The sequence below is a fragment of the Lissotriton helveticus genome, chromosome 11 (genome assembly GCF_964261635.1).
Source record: "Lissotriton helveticus chromosome 11, aLisHel1.1, whole genome shotgun sequence".
In the NCBI taxonomy this organism is placed as follows: domain Eukaryota; kingdom Metazoa; phylum Chordata; class Amphibia; order Caudata; family Salamandridae; genus Lissotriton; species Lissotriton helveticus.
This window is the reverse complement of record NC_136072.1, coordinates 940,685,340-940,707,446: the sequence shown is the minus strand read 5'-3', so window position 1 is coordinate 940,707,446 and position 22,107 is coordinate 940,685,340. Positions and strand designations below refer to the sequence as shown.

At 50.5% G+C, this 22,107-nt stretch overlaps 1 protein-coding gene across 1 annotated transcript in view; it reads right to left on the bottom strand.

Moving 5' to 3' along the window:
- The window catches only part of LOC144792329 (solute carrier family 2, facilitated glucose transporter member 11-like), a 594,529-nt gene that overhangs the window by 506,654 nt on the left and 65,768 nt on the right, over window positions 1-22,107 (bottom strand). Inside the window, exon 3 of the mRNA XM_078667287.1 lies at window positions 9,433-9,531. Within this exon, the coding sequence (XP_078523413.1) occupies window positions 9,433-9,531 (99 nt within the window). The remainder of the gene's footprint in view (window positions 1-9,432; window positions 9,532-22,107) is intronic.

Below are 22,107 nucleotides of genomic sequence, written 5' to 3'. Positions count from 1 at the left end.
GAAGTCAGGGTTGGTGAAGAGCGGTGTCAGGGGGGAGGGGAAGGAGGTCAATTTGTGTTTAGTGGTGACTCGATCCCACACCTCCATGACAGTGCCTGTGATGTGGGATGCGTAGAGGTTAGGCGGCTGGTGGCTCTTGGGGAGACAGGGAATCCCCTGCAGGGGCATGCCTGCTACCGCCTGGTTCTGAAAGATTCAGTTCTTGCCCGATTCCAACTGGTGCCATTTCACTAGGCTCCGGAGTTGTGCTGCATAAAAATAAAGTTAGAGGTCCGGTATCCCCACACCGCTGTGACCCGGTGGGAGGACTGCATTGGCCTGTTTAAAGCGAGGTCGACGACCCTGCCAGATGTAGCGTGCCAGTTCGGACTGCCACTGTTGGATCCAGCTCTTCGGTGGCCGGAGAGGGAGGGTCTGAAACAGGTAAAGGATCTGAGGCAGGAGAGTCATTTTGGTGGCGGCTATTCTCGCCAGCCAGGAGAGGGAATGGCGTTTCCATCTCCGAAGTTCCTCGCGGAGCTGCATGCGAAGTCTGGCATAGTTCGCTTCCACCGTCGCTGGGATGGTGGGGCCTAGGAGGACCCCCAAATAGGGAACTGTGGTGCCTGACGTAGCGATTGGACAGGATCTGTAAGGGAGAGCAAAATGACATCCGTGTAGAGGCTGATTTTGTGGATATCTCCTCCGAACGGAATACCCTTGATGAGAACATGCTGCCTGACCCTCTGCGCCAGCGGTTCCATGTAAAGGGCAAACAGGATAGGAGAAAGGGGGCATCCCTGCCTGGTCCCCCTGCCAATCGGGAAGCAAGAGGAGGTATGCCCGCTGACGCGCACTGTGGCGTTGGGCTGTCTGTAGCAGTTTAAAATATGGGTACAGAGAACATCCCCTAGGCCAAATAGATGTAGGACCTGTTCTAGGTAGGGCCAGTGCACCCTATCGAATGCCTTTTCGGCGTCAATAGTGAGGAGCATGCAATCCGGTCTCGCACGCGACCCTGCTTCAATGAGGTGGAGGACCCTCCTGGTGTTTTCACTAGTCTCTCGCTGGGGTATAAAGCCCGCCTGGTCCGGCTCCACCAGCTGTTGCATGTAAGGTGCGAGCCTGCTTGCCAGAATACCCGTTTAGAGTTTGAAGTCAATATTCAAAAGCGAGATCGGTCGGTACGAACCACAGCGGGCTGTATCCCTGCCGGGATTCGGTATGACCGAAATTGCTGCCTCCAGAAGTTCTGTGGGAATCGCGCCAGGCTGATCAAAGGAGTTAAAAAGATCCCGCAGGATGGGGGCCACCTGATGGCAGAACGTCTTGTAAAAGATCGCCGGGTATCCATCGGGGCCGGGTAGATTTCCAAAGCTTCAGGCGGAAGAACGCTGACACCACCTCCTCTAAGCCTATGGGCCTATCCAGGAAGTCTGCTTGGGCCTAGTTCAAGGACGGGAGACGCACCCCCGGTAAGTAAGTCTGTCCTGCCTGCAGGTCAAGAGTGTCGCCGGCGTAGAGGGACTGATAAAATGTCCCAAAGGTATCCGCTATCGCCGCGTGCTCCGAGACAAGGTCGACTCTATCTGTCCATATGGCTTGCACCCCCTACCTCTGGCACTGTTCCCGCAGCTTGTTCGCCAGTAGCAGTCCGCATCGGTCCCCTCCCGTTTAATAGGTCCTTCGAAGACGGAGGGCCGCTTACTCCGCTGTGTCCTGGTCTAGAGCGGCTAGCATTTTCCTCTCTCAGTGCACAGTTGATGCCAAGCTCATTCAGCCCCGGTGCGCTGGTGCATTTGCTCCAGCTCCGTCACCCGTTGCATAATTTCTGTCCTTTTCTGCGCTCTTTCTTTATTGTTGGCCATGGCGATAGGTATAAACTCGCCTCTTAAGACCGCTTTAAGGGTAGCCCACTGAGTAGCCCGTGTGGTGTCGGTGTTGTTGTTGTGGGTCAGGAATTGTGTGATAGCGATTTTAATCCGGTCTACTGTTGAGGGGGTATGGAGAAGGGATTACCTGAGACGCCAGTGTCACTGTGGGGTCGGTGCTGCCGGTAAGAGGAATGTGGCCACCATCGGAGAATGGTCAGATAGCGAGGCCGGCAGGATATCCACTTCCTGCACTCACGGTACCAGTAGGGAAGCACAGAGGAAGTAGTCTAGCCTGGCGTAGGACTTATGGGCCCCAGAGTGGTAAGTGTAGGCGGTGCTGCATCGGTGGAGGTGTCTCCATTGGTCGGTGAGGCCTAGATCCCAGAGGTATGCGTGTCCCGACTTGGAGAGGGCCCCCACCTGACTGTCCTCTGGCAGGAATGATCCGCTGTGTTATGAAAAACTAAGTTAAGGTCGCCCCCAAGCAGTAAATGTCGTTCGGTGTTGGCTGTGGCTGCTGCTAGTGCTGTCTGGAGAAATGTTTCCTGCCTCTCGTTGGGTGCGTAGACCAGGCCCACTAGTATTGTTAGTCCTGCTATTAGGAAGCGGTATACCGACAGTCGCCCCTTTAACTCCGCCTCTCGCTGAAGAACTTTGCCCGCGAATGATTTGGATACCAGTATTGCTACCCCTGCCACCTTTTTGGGGGAAGACGAGAAGAGTTGTGTGGGAAAGGCACGGGATTTAAGTCGGTGTTGGTCTTTGGGCAACAGGGGCGTCTCTTGGAGGAGGCAAATGTCGGCTGAGGAATGCTCTAGGAGGGAGAGAACCGCCCGGCGCTTAATGGGGTTGTTGAGCCCTCTCACGTTTAGGGAAAGGACTTTAAGTCTGGAGTGTGTCATCTTTGTCTGGGTGGCTTCCAGAGCTCTGTGTGGTGTGTGTGGAATAAAACAGAAAGAAAAAGAAAAGATGTGGACAAGGGTTACCCCCCCAAACAACCTTCCCCCCAACCCCCGCCCCCCAAACTTCCCCAACCCCCCCTACCCTTGTGCATCAGGCCCCCCTAGACCCAACACCAACTCCCCCCTCCCGTCCTGACCCGCTTCCCCCAACCCCATGCAGAATCCCAACTAACGAACATAGTCCCAGTCCTGCCCTCGTGAAGTGCAGGGCTGTGGTGAGTTACCTGTGTGGACGTCCAGCCACGTCGTTCCCCTTGGCTCCTCCCTCCCCGCCCCCCGGACTTGCATAGTGATTGATGCCGATGTGTTCTCCCTCGGAGTTCAATCAATCTGAAGATGTAGTGTCTTTGGCCACCTCCTGGATGGCGTTGGCCATCTCTTTCTGTATGGTGTGTGTGTCGGGTTTCGCGTTCGCTATCGGTGAGCGCCGTCTCACGACTTGCTGCCAGCAATCTCTAGATGGTCGTCGGGATGGTGCCAGTGGTGTACCCTCCTGGGTTATGCCTATTAGTGTGCATGTCTCTTGGAGGGAGCGGAGTTGGTGAAGGGCGCCGTTCCACCTAAAAATCAGGCAGAAAGGATGTCCCCAGGCATATGGGATCTCCTTTCCTCTTAAAAAGTCAGTAGCGACCTTGAAGGCCTTGCGCTTTTGGAGTGTGATCGTTGAGAGGTTTTGGAATAGTGCCACCGGGTGACCCCGAAATCCCAGGGGTTGTTGTCGCCGCGCTTCCTTGGGGATGCCTTCTTTGAGAGGGTAGCCTGGGAGGAAGGCTAGAATGTCCGGAGGTGGGGCGGGCGCACGCCTCGCCAACCCCACTCTGTTGGCTCTGTCAATTCTGATCGCAAAGTCCGCCGGTTCCCCCAGAATATCCCCGAACAGGGCTTGCAAATAGGCCGTAATGTCCGTTCCTTCTTCTTTAGGTGGAACCTCCCGAACCCGGATGTTGTTCCGCCGGGACCTGTTTTTCAAATCCTCGGTGTGGGCTTGTAGGTCCATTTGTTGTTCCTTCAGGTGTATTATGTCTTGCTGCAGCTGTTCCACTTCCTCTTCACGTGCGCGTTCTGCCTCTTCAATGGTGGACACCCGTTCGCAGAGTCCGTCAACCTCTCTCCTGATTTCCCGCACCTCCCCCGCGGCTTCCTGCTTCAGGGTGTGGAAGTCTTCACGGAGAGAGTTGAAGAGAGACTCTAGAAAGGATTTGGTAATGGGCACCTCTCCGTCGGAGGGGTCATGCTTAAACTTAGGTGCTCCTGGAGAGGACTGGCCTTTAACACCTTTGGATTGATTTTTGCTCAGCATTTCCGGGAGGGTGCGGTCCCCTTTCTTCCTCTGGCCCGCCATTGCGTGTCTTCCATTGGTGTTTATCGCGCCTCAATCTCCCGTTTCCACCACACGGGCACGTCCCTCAGCGTTTTTTGCTGTGCTTGCTCACCACTACACGTGTTAGGGGGCCCCGACGCGGACCTCTTCTCCTGGCGGCCCCTGGATCTCCCCATGCCAAGTTCTCTATGGAGGTGCTCCCTGCACTGGAGCTCTCAGGGGCGGTGCCTCTTAGCCAGTGTAGGCCTGCAGCGCATGTGTGGGGCTGTCACCCCTTCGAATGCCACCTCCACTTCACCTCTACCTTGGTCTGCTAATGGGGGCTACCCGGACCCCGGGAAGCTCCTGTGCGGGCCGGATGGACGTGCACCACGTGGCCGCCGGGCCCCCCGTGCCTCCGCCGGTCCCCGGCTCCTGTCACCTCTTGATCGGGTCTCCGTGCTATTCTGGCCACTAAGGGGTCAGGCGGCTGCGTGCCGGACCCCCAGCCTCTCTTTGGGTGTCCCCACAGCCCACGGGGCCCACCTGCGGGATCGGATATCTTGCGCGGGCCCAGGCAGCCCTGGTCTGAGGCCATGTCCCGGTCCTGAATCTAGCAGCTTCTCTCCGCCCCCCGTTGTGCTGGCAGGCACGGGGGGCCCTCTGCCTCACTCTGTCGCCTCCGCGACACCCTTCAGGTATCTCGTGAGGCTAGGCCTCGAGGTAGGCCAGTGTAGGTAGGCCGCTCCCCGGGTCTCGCTTTCCCCAATCTCCTCCGGCCGTTAAGGGTGTTGGCGGCTGCGGGTGGGCCGCCCGCTTGTGGTTCCTCCGTTTCTCCTCCCACCTCGGGCGCCAGCCCCCGGAGTTGGCGTGGGGGCCGCCACTCCCTGGTAAGCAACCCCCTCTGCTCCTCACCTTGCTTGCCTCTCTGGGTTTGGGGGCTGTATGTCCCGTGATGTGCCCGGCGTGGGTCTGGTGCTCTCCGTCCCTTGGCAGGCGGCCCCTCAAATATGCTCTCGGTTTCAGGCCTTCCACTCCCTCCTCCTAGGCTCCCCCTGTCTCCGGGCCTCCCAGGAGGAGCGGACACTCATGGGGGGGTCGCCCCGGCACTCCGCTGGTAATCTGTTGGCCCCCCTTTGACACAACGAGGGCCCGCCCGCCGGGCTGTGTAGCGCAGGCAGACCCGGGAACCATCAGCACCAGGCTCGATTTGACACCGCCGGTCTCGGGTGCTCACCAGTCTCTGGGCCGCTGCCCGTCACCCGCCTCTGGCCGCAGCTCTCCAAGGACAGCAGCCGGGCCGCGGGGACTGGCAGCCGGCGATGTAGGCGTCAGCACTGCTCCCGGGTTTACTCCCCGCGCCGCAGCCGTCGGGGCTTCTCTCTGTGCCCTGCAGGCCCACGCGGCCCCCACCACCGCTCCGGCGCCCCGCGCCGCGAGGAGCCTCGATCTATTCTCGGCCCCGTCGCTCAGGTAGCGGCCACTTCAGCTCCCTCGATAGCCAGGGGGCACCTCCACCGTCTCCTGCCCCCACTAAAGCTTCGTGGGGGAAGGGTGAGAAATGCTATAATTATGGTCCGGGCAGGCTGTTACGGAGGAGCACTCGGAATTTCCGACCTCTCACTACGCCATCTTGGGCACGGCCCCCAAAAAAATGTTTAAAAACAAATCATGGACTCCTGTGCTTCATTTCACACCCACTAATGCACCCATATAGCCACTCAGCCACTCACACACCTATACACACAAGGATGTATACAGCCACACAGCCACTCACATAATATATGCTATAAGCTGTACCACTCAGTAGTAAAAAAAGAAATATGGAAAGCCAAACAAACTTATTATGAGGGAATATGGTCAAAGCTACATTTTTCATGCAAAACTAAAAATCCAAAATTATTCTGGGGCATAATAAATAATCTCAAAAATGGTAGTAAAAGAGGGAATAGTGCTAATATCACAGAATTCCGCTGGGCATCTTTCATTTATAACCTTTATGGTTCATCCTCGGACCTACAGCTGAATACTAATACTGTTTGTCAAAAGTTAAGCATGTCAAGCAGAGAAGAAGGTAGAATACACGGGAATGTCCAGCATACTACCCAAGCTAAGTCGCAAGTTAAGGAGTCCTGGCCTACCGAGCAAATTAAAAAGGCAATAAGTAGGACCAGATCGAATGGAGCGCCTGGCCCTAACAGAATTCAAAATTCCGGTTTCAAAGCAAATCTTGCGCATTGGTCAGAGGTTTTAACGATTGTATTCAATGATGTTATTAAATTTGGATCGGTTCCCGAGTCATGGCAAGGAAGTATAATTCAGCCGATATTCAAAAGCGGTCTAAAAGACAACCCTGCAAATTATAGGCTAATTGCCCTAACGGATCTGGAGGCAAAAATCTTTGCAAGCTGCCTGCTTGTCGACTTGGAAGAATGGGCCGCAAAAAAAGATTTAAGTAGAGTTTTCCAAACAGGCTTCAGAAGAGGCGAATCAACGAGTATGAACTTGACCTTACCGACTTTATTGGCTGAAAGAGCAAATTATAGAAAGCAAAAACTATATATCTGTTTTGTCGACCATAAGACCGCTTTTGATTCTGTTCCCCGTAATTTACTTTGGGCCAAACTTTCAGAATGGAGTATCCCAAACCAATTGCTTGACATGATTAAACTGTTATACACTAACACATGGGTTCAGATCAAAGTCGGAGACGGGAGAAGTATAACCTACCGATTTGAAACTAAGAGTGGTCTGAAACAAGGTTGCTTTTCGGCTCCATGCCATTTATATATTTTTATGGCCTACTTACCAATACATTTTAAAGAAGTTAATGCTCTCTCACTTACTTTTTTAGGCAAAGACATCAAAAATGTACAATACGCTGATGACACCATTTTGTTAAGCCACACTGCTATAGGCCTAAGAAGGGTAGTTGACTCTTTTAATCACTATATCACCCTTCATGGTTTGCAAATCAATACCAAAAAGACAAAAATAATGACGATAGGTTGTACAAACACAGACAAGAAAGAATGGAATATTAACATGTTACATATCATGAAATATTATAGGTACCTAGAAATAACATTCGATGATAATCTGTCCTTTAGACAGCATTTCATTAACCTTAAAGCAAAGACAACAGCCTTTTCCTTTGTTTTTAGAAAGTTGAGGGATAAGGTGTCCTGCCCAAATCACGAACATCTATTAAAAGTTTTCAAAGCAAAGCTGATCCCCTCTTTGGCTTACGGTTCAATGATTTTTCGTGGTAAAGACGTGAAAATCCCTGATGACCTACAAATAAAAGTCTTTAAATAGGTATATAGGTCATGCTAATGTCAGATTAGAATTTGGTCTGAAAAGGCAATCTCTGGTACGGCAATCTGCCTTTTTAAAAACGTTATATTCTTCGTTTAGTTCAGACCAGGGTACCCTTGCAAACCAATGTTGGCAGGAGATAACCAGGTATGAGCACACTAGGAGTTGGAGAGCTTATCTAAGAGAGAGTTTACTCAATTTTAAGTGTTCAGTCTTTGAAGAAGAAGTTAGGAGCAAGGCAGTTTATAAACAGGCAATAAATCGTTCAGTCACTCTTTTATCGAGTCTTTTAGATAAGGATTAGCTCACAAAAAAGAGTCACTCCTGGTCATTTATCAACTCATTTATTAAATTAGAACCTCAATCATATCTTATGACCCATTTAAAACCATTTCTAAGGAACAACTTTAAGTTGTTACGGTTTGGGAGATATCCCACAAAGGACGGAATACCCAAAAGGGAAAAAACTGGCCCACAAAAAGCTGTAGGTTATGTGGCTTTTATAACAAATCTTTAATACACATTGTAACTATGTGTCCTCAGCTGTTAGAAGAGCGGAAGGACTCTGTTGAGACCCATTTTTAATGAACTAAGTGTGAGAACATGTTGCCACACTATTATAATCTGTCTCACTGGGAATATGCCTCGCATGATCTCACAATTTGTAAAGTTCATTATATTGTCGAAAAAAAGCTACTAACCAAGTCTGATAATGATTGTTATCGAAGCAACATGTCACCAAAGTCATTAATGCCAAAATGATAACTTGCTCCTAAAAGTTTAGTCCACAACTCTTAATTTGCAGTTCCAAAAGATTTTAAATTGTCATAGTGATTGAGAAAACAAATTTGAGTTTCAAGAAAAAAAAAAATCAATTCTAAAACATGCACAATTAACTGTACTTTGTGGGCTGTCCTGCTAAGGAGAAAATTATTCATTTCTTAATAACAGTTTTTGGAACTGTCCGCCAGCCGCTAGCACAACTGTACTTTACTTATTGCTGCTAAAAAAAAGCAACAAAAAAATCTTTGCACAATTGTACTTTCATTATTGATTGGCACGGGCACTTTTAATCATTGCTGCTAAACTTTCCATATATAGCTGTACATGTGTTCTGTCAGTAAAAATTTATGTTCTTAACCTACTGTGTTTTATTCTCGACTGTAATGATTTTTATTAATCAACAAATAAAGTAGAACTGAACTTAACACTCAGTAGTAGTGCCCCTGGTATAGTAATTTAACTTTTGTAGTAGATTAGTACATTTGTTTAACAATCATAAACTGCTAGAAAAAACTCACAGGTCATCAGTGATGCCAATTGCGATGTAATCAGTGATGTCATCAGTGATGTCACTTACCACGTCATGAGTGAGGTTAGAAGCAGTGCATTGCGGGGGCATTCGTTATAGTTAGCTCAGGTAACTTCACTGGTTTTGTATGAGTGAAGTCTGAGCCTAACTTTAACGTCCCTTTAACATATATTTTTTTAAGTTAATTTCTAAGTTTTTTCAAATTCTATTTCCTAACAATAGCATCCCTTTAACCTTTAGTATTTTCAGTGAATATATATATTTACTCACACACTCATATATGTTTATATATATGTGTGTGTGTATGGATATGTATATATATTTACTAATGTAAATTTTAAGGTATTATACGTCACCAGTGATATCATCTATGTCATTTTTTATATCCTCTGAGACATCAAGGGCGGTCATGAACATTGCATTTGGATGCCATGGTTTTGGGGCAAACATGAACAATGTAGCAATTTTATAAGCCAGTCACATCATAGCAATACTTCTTTTGCAATTATGTTATATTGATAAAGTGCTTAAGACCATGAATGTAGCCATCCTTCTATAAATCTGCACAGTTAGTGGCTTACTTAGAAAAAACATGTGGGTGATACAGACAAAACATAATAAAAAAATCTTTTGAATCTAGTCAAGCTGAAATAAATGTATTCACTTTTTCTTTAATGTTTAACATACCTTAGTAGGCGCATTCATAACTGAAACATTGTATCCATATTGGAAGATACCTCCGATGCCCGCTGCACAGGCAGCTAATATAAGGTTCCTGGTAGGAACCTATGAAAATATATGAAAATAAAACTTTAACCGTAGAATTAAACAAACCAATGGAATTTACATTGCAGTGGAACAACTTAAAGATTTGGAAAATGCTTAATGCATTTGTTTCTACATTACATAAATTATGCATGGGGTGCTTTTGAAAATTGATTTTCTCAACTCAGAACAGTCCCTTTTATGTAAAACTTGGTTCTCAGACATTCACTGGTATTGTGGTTGTGTTACATTGACGACCTGTTCATAATTTGGCAAGGCGATAAAGAACAGGTGTTTAACTTCATCTCTGCCCCTAATAATAACACGTGCAACCTGACATTTGAGGGTAACATCAGTAAAAGCAGTGTGGAATTTCTGGATGTACTGGTCATGGTGGAAGGTAATAACTTGACTTCTAAACTCAATATGAAAAGTACAGCTGGCAATAGTCAGTTACATGCCACCCAAAGCAGCCACCCAAGCAGCCTTATAGAAAACATCCATTATGAGGAATTTCAATGGGCTTATAGGAATTGAAGCTCAGATGTTACTTTTCAAGAAGAATGTAGGGCCATGACTAAAAGATTCAGGGAAAGAGGATGTGAAGAGCCTAAACTAAAACATTGCCTGGAAAAAAGCACAGAGGGTGTGTGGATTTGACATTCTAGCTCTCAGATCCCCCAAGCCCAGAAACCCTGATGATGACAAGATTTATCACCACTTACAATAATAAATCAAAAGAGATCAGGAAGAACTCTCTTTTAAAGCTATCTCTTGGATCTATAAAATGTTAATGAACAATATGCCAGATACATTGGGGCCACTCAGATCAAAATAGGAAGCTACCACAGGGCCTTTGGAGGATAGTGATTGGGAGGTGGCACTGATGCACCTGAGAGAAGCAGCGATCAAACAGTGATTGCGTTTCATACAATTTAAGGTCCTCCATAGAGTCTATTTTGATCGGGTGTGTCTCCTTAAAATGGGTAGGGCACACATACCTCAGTGCCTGCGATGCAAAACCGACTAAGGTACATATATACACTTGCTTTGGGAGTGTAGGAAGATCCAACGACACTGGAGTTAGGTAGCAGGGGATCTAAAAAAAGTGTTAGGGACGCAACTAGAACTGGAGCCGAAATATGCCCTTTTGGGCATTCCTACGGAATAGACCTGCCACGCCACAAACTCCTTCTATATAACTTAGGGCTCATAGTGGCCAAGAGAAATATTACTCACCAACGGGGAGACCCAAACCAGCCTACACTTACTGAATGGAGGGCCCAACTGGATCTCTACATGATAGCTGAAAAGTGACTTACAAGATAAGAGGGTTTCCCCAAAAGTTTCGTAAGATCTGGACTCCTTGGATACAACTCTATTGGCTGACTGAAGAGGGGGAAAATAACGAAAACCCCTTTATGAGGCAAAACCTGGGAGTCGAAGAGAGATGAAGAAACTCGCCCCTCTCTCCTCCCCCTCCTTCATCCTCCTGTGTCCCTGTGCCCTTTGTAACCTTCCCAGGTTTGAATTACTAAGGCTGACTGTTAATACAAGTATACCTGAGAGACACAAGCTCATTGTAACCGAACTGAGGTTCATACTGTATAGTGTTATGCTACCCTTATAATTGCACTGTCTGACTTGTATCTATGCATTGCTGATTCTTGATTGTCTATGTATTGCATATAACTATGTTAATAAAAATAGTTTAAAAAAAATAATACTCTAAACAGACACTGGGGCATTATACAGACAGAGAGTACTCTCTCTGACTGTATAGGAGATCACCTGAACATAACATTTAGAAAGGGATCCTCACTCAAGGGCAAATTTTGAAAAAATGAAATTACTGACATTCCCACTGGAATGAGTACCACATTGATAGGTTTCCTTACCTGTATGCACTGCAAGGCATGCAGATACAGGTCAAATATAATACTTTTCCCCTGTGACCATAACCTATAGAAAGATTGACAGATACCCGACCTTTCTCTCTGACTTCTGTGTATATGCTCTGGTTTGTTCTTGTGACAAAGTATATAGAAGCAGCACAACGTTTCCTGTAAAGAAAGGCGTTTTGAGGCACATGAGAGCTATTTAAAACAAAGACAAACAATATACTACAGCACAACACTTTGAGTCAGAAAACAAGAAATGTACTTCACTTTTTCCCTATAAATAGAATTCTAAAATCAGTGAAGGGGCAGGAGCAGAGTATGCAAACTCAGACAACTGGAATCTAGATACATCTTGGACCTCAATACTATAATTCCCAATAGTCTAAACAGTGATGAGGAAATGCATATCCATGGGTGCGATTAATTCCTCTTTTTACTCTTTTTACTTAGTCAGCGAGTTGGGGTATTAAGGGTTTAATTGCAATAGGCATTTTAAATCAGGATTGCCTGTGTCTCTTATGATGTATATTTGCACTGTTTATTGATTTTAAAAGGTATGTTTTGATTTATGTTTATGTTTATACAGGAGGGGGCATACGTCCTAAATCTGTCTGGTCAACTGCGTCTGAGCAGTAGTCGATTACCAGTGGGTCTAGACCCTTTCTCCTGCTCTATTCCCTTGAGTCCAAGGAGCTGAAAGCAAATCAAAGCTGAGATATCTCCTGTTTAACTTTTTCTATAATTTCTTCTATTCTGCCAACCTTCTGCTCTGCTCTTCTTTTTGATACAAATACAGTGATATGGCATGATGACTCTCATTGGGAAGTTTAGGGATATCTACAGCATATGATATGGGATTTTGTAGATTAGTTTTGACTGTCATTTGATGAGCTGTGGGACATTTATTGCAGTTATCAGGTGAATATTTGCCCACTACTCATTAAATATTGATATGTTGACACGGTCTGTTAATATTGGGGTGGCCAATGACTAAGAAACACGCGCTCACGGGGGTTTAATTAGTAGAAGAGGGTTTCGCATGCGGAAGCAAATTGTCACATTTACTGAGGACCACAGCTTTTGTGGAATCTATTAATTTTTATTTATTTTTTGGTTTTTAGAAGACCTTTATTGTACAGATGGTTAAATATCATACATGTTACATTTGTTGGCTCTCAAGGGCCAGCCGAGCAGAAAACTATCAGGTAAACCTTTAACTAGAAGACACAGCCATTTAGCCGACAACCCGGGGGTCCAGCGGCAAATCTCATGAAGGTGCATTTGCGGTCATCTGTTATGTGGCTATTTTAGCATTAGATCTTGTGTTTTTGTCTTACGTTGTAAAGATTAGCTTCGCAGTTTCCACCCAGCATTAGTGCCATGTTAGCAATCTCCCAAGTCCCCGCAAATAGCCCAAGAGCCAGCTGTGGTTAACCGATAGCGGGGGGGGATCATCAATTGATGTTTTACCAGATTCGTGACCGTAATGCTGGCCGTGAAATGGCAAGGTGTGTAATGGTATAGCTCACTGAGGCATAGTAGCAGGCGGTAATGTGCGGCAGGGTAGTCTGCAGCCGTTTCAGTCAAGTCTCAAATAACCAGTAGTATGGTGCCTACGTGTTGTCCTAGTGGTGGTATTGGGAGGTCGCAAAAGACTTGGCGGTATCTAATATACTGCGCAGCGGGTCCTTTGCTAACATGGGCGAGGTTGTGTGTAGGTCTGTGTCTCCCGCAGTGTGTAAGTGTCATCGTGTCTCTGCAAATTATGCATAGCTTGGGATCAATATGGTATTGTTTCCTGATAGTGTCATGTTGCATCTAGTGTCCTCGTTTGAATGAAGAAACGGGTCTGGTCAGGGAACACGACCAGCGAACAAACTATTCCCTATGCCTATGCATTGGCGGGGAAAAACCTGGGGGGTTGGGTAAGTAAAGAAGGGGTAGGGGGGGGGTGATCGTCACGGGACCTTATATGTGGCAGCGATTGCGGGGCAGGGCCTAGCAGGGCATCTCGCCGCATGGAGTGAGAGATGAGGGGGGGGTTCGTCCTTTCCGAGCTGGAGCTGGTGGGCGCTGCCTGTGGGGTGTAGTCAGAGTGCAAGTCAGTGTTTTGTGGGGGGTCGGTGCCGCCCGCAGACGTGTCGACCGCTCTCCCGTTGGAAGGGGGAGGAGGGGGGGAGGCATCTCCCTGTCAGTATCTGCAATCGGCACGGGCCGGTCGGGGCAAATGCAGCAGTTAGTGTGTAGCGCTGCGCTGCGTGGGCGCCTGGTGTAGAGCTTAGAGTTGTAAGCGCCTGTATCTATTAGTGTAGATCGTGAGGTCCAAAGAGGCGAGAGAGTGGGGGATAGGGGAACAGGGCCGCGTCTGCTCCCGGTTATAAGTGGTATTGCAAAGGCGATGGTGCGTGTGCGTCTCAGGTAGTCCCTCGTTCCTGGCAGGTGTGTTGGAACGCCCTAAGGAGGTCGTCCCAGAGCTGAGCAATAGGGAACTTACGGAGTCCCGCCGTTTCCTCGCGGAGGAGCACTGTGCCTTCCGCCCGTGCCCAGTTGGTAAAGGAGGCGCGCCAATGCCGAGCGTGGGGGGGGGGTTCGCAGCCTTCCAATGCTTGGTAAGCAGGCGTTTGGCCGTTATAAGCCCCATGTCCCAGAAACGCGTCCGCACTTTATTAAGTTTCGTGCGCTTATACAGCCCCAAGATGCACGCTTCCCACGTGTGCGGTGTAGCGTTACGACCTCCTCCCAGTATATGTGGATGTCAGGACAATGCCACAGCATGTGTAGGAGGTCTGCTCCTTTCAGAGAGCAGCGCGGACAAGCGGCATCAGTGGTCGTGAAGTATCTATTTATCTTGTCGGGTGTAAGATAAGCTCGGTGTAAGATGTAGAATTGAATTATTTTGAAGCGGGGGTTGCGTGGGATGTATGTCGGTCCGGCTAAGATCATCGCCCATTCTTTATCAGTCCAGGCCTGTCCTCTATCTATCGCCCACTTGTCCCGTAGCGGCAATGTAGATGGCTGCGAATGCATCTGTAGGGCCTGCGCTAGCCAATGAATGACGTGCGAGCCATTCCCCATAACATGTAGATACTGCATGAAGCTGTGCATCGGTAGTTCGTCGGTCATGTCGCCCCAGGACACAGTGAGTGTACGTAAGAGAGACGCATGCAGTAGGAACTGGCCAGCTGGGAGTCCCGTGCTAGCGGCCAGGTCCGCAAAGGTGAGTAGCGTTCCGTCAGTGTATAGGTCTCCCAGTGTGTCCACCCCCGCCTGCGCCCAGCTAGCCAATCGAGTCACAGTCAGTGCATCCATTGGCCCCGGAGTACCTAGAATGGGTAGTATCGGGGCATATGGCGTCGTTGTCCGGGTGAGCCGCAAACAACGCAGGAAGCATCTGCACGCCACCGCCAGGTGCAGCTGTGAGGGGCAGGGAGTCCGGGTTATCGGGTGGAACAGCGTGCAGATTTGTGTTTGCGTCAAGGCAGCAGCGTCCGAGGCAGTATCCTCGAGATGTTTGCCGCTGAGCCACCCCGTCACCCACTGCATCTGTGCCGAAAGGTAGTACAGCTCCATGTTAGGAACCGCAAGGCCCCCCTGTTCAGTTGGCATGTAGAGCTTGGTCAGCGCTACGCGGGGCCGGCCCGTGTTCCAGATGAGGTTACGCAGCAGAATCTCCAGGTCACAAAATATTTTATTCGGTACGTATGTGGGTATATTGGCGAAGTAGTACAGCAGTCTAGGCAGCACTATCATTTTAGTAAGTGCTATACGGCTCGGGACGTTGAGAGGTAGGGTGTTCCAGAATTTGATTTGTGCCCGAACCGAGGCGATGGCCCGCAGGAGATTCCCCTCGAGGACATCTGTTGGATTCCGATATATTCGTATCCCCAGGTAGCGGAACGTAGTGGAGTGCCACTGCAATCTGCCTCCGCCCAGGCGCACGTCGCACTCGGGTGTGTCCGGGCTAAAGGAAAAAGCCCCCGATTTGGACCCATTAACTCGTAATCCAGACATCTCTTTGAAGGTTCGGAAGACGTCGGCCAGGGAGGCAGGGATGTCAGTTATGTCTCTGACGTACAGCAGCAGGTCGTCTGCGTATAGCGACACTGTGTAGGCCATCCACTAGCGGAATCCCCCATTCAGGCCCCTGGGTCCTGAGGATTGTGGCCAGGGGTTCCATGGCCAAGGAGAACAATAGAGGCGACAGGGGGCAGCCCTGTCTGGTACCTCTCCGCACCCGGATAGCGTCCGAGAGCAGCGCGCCTGTGCAGACTCGGACCGTCGGTTTGTCATACAGCAGGCCCACCATGGCTTCATAGCCTCCTCCCAGTTGGTACTTTTCCATGACCGCTCCCAGGTATGGCCACTCAACCGAGTCAAAGGCCTTCTCTAGGTCTAATATCAGGCATCCTGAGGAAAATGATATTTTGCCTGACCAAAAAATGTCCACTACATACACCCTATGTTACATTCATGTGCATGTCACCCATGCATATTTCTCGTAGTGGCCTGAATCACTAGGCCTCTGCAAACATGTCCTGCAAGTCAAGTCATCAAAGTCTCCCAAACGTTAAGCTAAAATAAAGGCCCATGTATTTTGCATTTTGCATTGTGCATTTTTAAATAAATATCGTACTGAGCCCTTTATTTTATTGTGGTTGAACCACTTTCTGAACTTCTGCCAAGACAGTGTTATGAATAACAGTTATCTGTTTTGCTGTACAGAGTGGCATCCCTGCCCGGTGAGGAAATGTAAACAGAACCCGTTCGCGACAGATAAGGCCTAGCTCTCTGTCTCAGCCCCCATGCAATGAACGGAGAAATATATGCTTTTTCTTTATTTCTAGCGATGAACCTTTGTTTCAGATAAAACATCCCCTGACTCCAGACATCAGTTGTACCAAACGTGCTCAAGTCGCCCTGACACAAGAGATTACTCTGCTAAGCCAAAAGTCAGCTCTCCTCCCATTTACACGTCATACTCAAGTTGCACAATTAGGGCAGAGTTCCAGCTGGTCATGCAAACTCCTCCCCTAAGTACCCACCCACCTATGACATCTACCTATCATCTACCTATGACTCATCAAGTGTACGCCCACATGCTCTTATCTCTTTCTTTCTTGCTCTGCCTGGAGCGCTCCTCCCTATGTACAAGGAGTAAAATGTATATATTCTGTTCATTGTTATTAAATGTTAGAAGACTCTTCCTGAACCTCAGTGGTGATGGAACATATTCTCCCTTTGACTCAAGTTATTGGAATAAAGCCCATTTTAACTTGGACACCACGGATCCTGTCTCTCATTTGATGCATGATACTTTGTTAATGCCTAGAAATTCTGCCAGGGTAATATTTTATTTACCACAATCCCGCTCTGGGCCACTGATGGATAGCGTATTCTTGTATTCGGAAAAGGCGGCGGATATTGTGGGAGGTGTGGCGTGTCGGAACAAAACCGTTCTGGTCCTGGTGCACCAGGCGGGGCACATAGGGGGCTAGTCTCCGGGCTAGTGTAGAGGCCAGTATCTTATAGTCCTTGTTTAACAGTGCCAGGGGGCGGTAAGAGCCCATCCGTGTGCAGTCAGGTTTTGGGATGGAGATCAGGGTTGCTTCATTCAGCGTTGCGGGTAAGAGTGCATCCTCCGCTGCTGCGGCGTACATTTTCAGAAGTTCTGGGATGAGTATATCCGCGCCTGCCTTATAAAATTCGGCTGGAAGCCCATCTGGGCCTGGGGATTTGCCGTTAGACAGGTTAAAGATCGCTTCGCGGACCTCATCAGGTTCAAGCAAGGCTCCTAGTTCGTCCTGTTGTGCTGTAGTCAGTTGCGACATGGGCAGAGGGGAGAGGTAGTCAACAATGTCCGAGCCTGGGTGCTGCAGCCGGGAGCGGTATAGTGCATCATAATGGTTGGTGAATGCGTCATGGATCTGGCGCTGTGAGTACAGTAGGCCCCTCCCTTCCGCGTGTATTGCCACCACTGGGGTCGAGCGGGTCTCCTGTGAAATCAGCCAGGCCAGTAACTTGCCAGGTCTGTCACTCAGGTGATGTGTTCTCGCCGAGTGCGCTGCATAGTTAATGTCTCGGAGCCGCTCCAGTAGGCTCGCCTGTTCCGTGCGCGCCCCCTGCAGCGAGTCAGTGCCGCCGTCAATGGCCTCCCCCTCCTTGTCGAGTAGTTCAGATTCTATCCTGGTCAGTTCACTTTCTAGTTGCTGCCTCATGTGGCCCTGTGTCCTCAGGCAATGTCCCCGGACCACTACCTTGAAGGCGTCCCACTCCACCTGGGGGGAGGAGGCCGTGCCCGTGTTGTCCTCAAAGTACTGGGAAGTGCGTGTAAGGAGGGATTCACGAAAAGCCGCATCAAGCAGGAGCGCTGGTTGTAGTCGCCAGGTGGGAATGGGGGGGCGCGGGTGCTCCCAAGCCATAGATAAAAAGTGTGGGTTATGGTCTGAGTGCGTGCGGCCCATGTATAATGTGTCGGTCACTAGGGGTAGGAGTGCAGTAGACGCCATAAATCTGTCCAGGCGGACATGTAATTCATGGGCGCCTGAGTAATAGGAGTAGACCCGCGTCCCAAGATTGCGCGATCTCCAAACATCGTGGAGATCCCACCGTTCGGCCCATTCCAGCAGTGCCTTCGTGGCACCACGCGTCGGAGCGCCTACGGGTGGCGGGGACAAGCGGTCCAGCGCTATGTCTAATGTGCAGTTGTAATCTCCCCCCAGTAGCCACGGGGCCGCGTGCCAGGTCGCCATCGTCGTGGAGAGGCGCGCCAGGAAGTCTCCCTGATCAGTGTTTGGGGCATACAGTGATGCCAGCACTATCTGCTGTCCATCCAGCCTGCCTTGTACTGCACCAAACCTGCCCTCCTGGTCTATTGCAGTGTCTGTGACTGTCCAGGGGGTCCCAGGGCGGACCCATATCAGTGCGCCGTGGGCGTATGAGGAATAGGTTGTTGCATAAAGTTGTCCGCGCCATTTGCGGTGTAGTGCTAAGACCTCTGTCTTATTCAAATGTGTTTCCTGAAGTAGTGCGATGCCTATCTTGTGTCGCTTTAGGTAGGAGTAGATCTGGTAACGCCTAGCTGGAGTGTGCATTCCCCTGATGTTCCAAGTGCATATCCGTATCTCAGACATAGCGTCTATATGTGTAAGCTCCTCCAGCCCCCCCACACGCTAGATCCCCAAGCAGCACCTCTCGCCGAGCCCAAAGTCCCGTCCCCAGCACTACTCTGCTCCAAGGTCTCAGTACTGAGTGTGACAATCTCCAGTGGTGTAGAAGGGTAGGGAAAGGGGGGGAACATAAAGCCTCAACATGGCAAAATAACCTGAAATGCCAAAAGGTCGGCTGCACAACATGTCGCCGTCCAAACTCTCAAGTGAGCTCGTAAACTATACAGTTCTAGGGGTTAACGTGTGGCTTATGGTATAACAATAGCAATTGCAGTGTAATTCAATGGGAGTGCGGCATCCCTCCCGGGTGGGGTAGAGAGGCCGTTGCTGTCTGGCAGATGCCCAGGTCTTGTCTCTCAGGGCGAAGCCAGCAGCACTCTCAAGTGTCATATGGCGGGGGCTAGGCCCCCAGGAGGAGATCTCCTTCCCCGGATGGCCTAGGTAGCGCCGGCAGGCGTGTACAATACTGCAGAAAAGGTGTCCCTTACGCGGCAGTGCGCGGTCGGATCGTGCGTGTGTGGTGGTCACAGTACCTGGCTGAAGTTCGGGGTCCCAAGGTGAGTGGGGTCCAGCAGTGCGTAGCTGTGCAAGCCGTTGCCTGCGAAGGGGGTCCATGGAGCGCTCGTGCAGTCATGATCGCTCTGGTGCACAAAGGTAGGAAACCGCTCGGGCCAGTTCACCCAAATAGGTCGACAGTTTGTGGAGTGACGTCTGGTAGATCGTCGGTGCGTTGGGAATCCGGTAAGCCATAAATCGCTTCATCATCGCTCTGGAGGGGCGTCGGGCTGGTGTTCGGGGCAGGGGATGGAGCCGGAGAGTTGCTGATTTCCGCCACACTGCGGAGAGCATCTTGTTGTCCTTGCATCATCTCGTGTGCAGATGGGGAGTGAGCCGGTGATCCTCGAGCTCCGGGAGGTGTGGGAGCTCTACGTCGGCGGCGTCTCCAAGCCCCCCTTGTGCGTTCCATGGTAGCAGTCCCTTGCGCTCGTCTAGGTACGTCGGGCATGTTCTCATCAAGCCAGGCCTCAACTTCGTCAGGATTCACGAAGAAGTGTGTCCTATCTTTCGCCACCACCCGTAGCTTGGCAGGGAAGAGCAGCGAGTATTTAAGTCCGGCTTGTCGCAGTCATCTCTTCACCTCCAAAAAAGAGTGTCTCTGTCTTTGTACTTGCACTGTATAGTCCGGGAAGAACATTACCGTGGCGTTGTCAATCCGGATCTCGCCCAGCTTCCTGGCTTCCCGCAAGATCGCATCGCGGTCCCTGTAGTTTAGGACTCGTAGGATGATAGGCCTGGGGTTCGAGCCAGCAGAGAGGGGTTTCGTGGGCACTCGGTGGGCACGTTCTACCACGAAGTGGGGCGACAGCGTGTCTTCTGGCAGCAGGTCTCGGAGCCAGTCCTCCACTCTCTGCGTAGGGTCCATCCCCTTCCATTTCTCTGGAATGCCCACCAGGCGGATGTTGTTTCTTCTCGCCCGCCCTTCAGCATCCTCTGCACGGTCTTCCAAGAATTCCACCTGGTTAAGGAGATCTTGTATGTGCTTGTCAGACTGGGTCACCGTCGGTTCCAGCGTTGCCACCGTGCCCTCCAGCGTTGTGGTGCGTTCTTGCATTTTCTTGTGGTCAGCTCTGAGGTGAGTCAGGTCTATTGCCACACTGTCTATTCTAGTTTCCAAGGAGGTGCGTGTCTGTTGGAGGGACTCTTCCATTCTTTCCATAGCTGCTAGGACTGAATCCAGTTTCGACGCCACATGGTCGGCATCCATCTTGGATGATGTCTTCGTAGTTTTCCCCTTCACCGATGCGCTCCCCGTTCCAGTGCGTGTCATCACCCCTCCAGACATGGGGCAGGTGGTGTGCACAGGTAGCGCCAGGTGCAAGGCTCGTGTCCGTCTGAGTGAGCACAGGGGAGCAGAGGAGCTGCTGGGCCACGACCGTAGTGTGTCAGGTAGTTCAGGTGTTCAGGGCGCCTGCTATAGCTCCGGGCCGTTAGTGCTGTTGACCCACGTTGGGGCACGGTGTATGGTAGGACCAGGGTGTGTTCCGATGAAATACAGGCTCCCCCCAGGGGGGGGGAGCTCCCCACTCAGATATCCAGGTGTCTCCCCGAGTCGTTCCTGCGTGGCCTGCAGTCGGTAAGTGTCCGCTGCAGCGTCAGTCTTGTTCGTTAGTTAGAGAGCAGCGTCTCCCGAACATGAAGCAGATGTGCTCCGCCAGGCCTCGTGGTCTCTTTTGCATCCCCAGTTTCCACGTGGCTGTCCCGCAATGCGTGTGAGAATCAGGCGTTGTGGGCCCGCGGTGCAGCAGGTCGCGGGCTGCAGCAGGCCGGGGCGCCAGCCCGGCTCTGAGGAGTGGATATCTCTCGTTGTTCCCTGATGCAGCCCGAGTCCCACCAGGACCATCCCCGCCGCTAGGGCGTCTTCCAGGGCAGTGTTGCTGCAGGTGTTCAGAAGCTCAGACAGCTGCTATGGGTGGCCGTGCCCCGACAGTGTCCCCGTGGCCCTTGGTGTATAGCTCCCTCCTCGGGGGGTTGGGGGGGTGTGGGTTTCCCCGGTTCACTGACTCACTGTGTTGCCTCTGGGTCTCGCAGGCTCCAGGGTCCCCAGCCGGTGATGGCGGCGGGAGGCAGCGTGCAGCTAGGGAGTGGGTGAAGGAGGAGGGCTCCGCCCGTTCCTCGGCGCCGCCGCGCCACTCTCGTGCCTCAACCCGGGCTGTGTCTGGAGTCGGGCGCTCGCTCTCGCACCTCTGCTCCCCCGCAGGTTCGCCTCCTCCAGGCGCAGTCCGCCACAGACTCCGGCCGTCTCTGGCCCTTCGTCGCTCTTTCCAAAGCTCTACGGGGTCTGGAATATGCGGGCATCAATCGCGGCGATTCCAGAGTCGGTGCATCCTGCGCCAGCCGTTTCCGTCAGCAATCGGGTCGTCTCCAGCAGGCCGCAGCGCGAGGCCCAGTCGGCCGCAAGAAGCCGCGGCCTCGCGTACTCGCGTCTCCAGCGGTGTCACAGTCCGGCTGGCTGAGTCAGTGCCGCCGGCCTCGGTGCGGAGCCCCGCGACCGATCCTCCCAAAATTCGGCCTGTGTGTGGTCAAGGATTGCGGGCAGATCCGCCAGCAGTTTCAGGCCAAACAGGATAGCCTAGGTCGGAGAAATGACCCGGGGTAGGGGAGCTCAGGCAGGAGCTCTACCCGGGCACGTCTGCCACCATTGCGTGCTAAGCCACGCCCCCTTTTGTGGAATCTAATAATGATATTACTCTGCATGAACTGTGCAGCGCATTCTACATGTCTAGTAATAAGACTAAGTAGGCCGGCGCATTTGTACACTGATCAGACAAACTATGTTATTAGTACAAACTGTTGAGCACTGTGATTATTTCCCCAATATATATTCATTTACAATTTAAGGAATGTATGATCACATTTTTTAACATGATTTGCCAACATTTGGGTGGTAAAGTACCTACAATAGAATTCATATAATAATAGACATTCTGGTTATTCACAACAGTTCTATGTAACCAGTACACGTTGCAAGA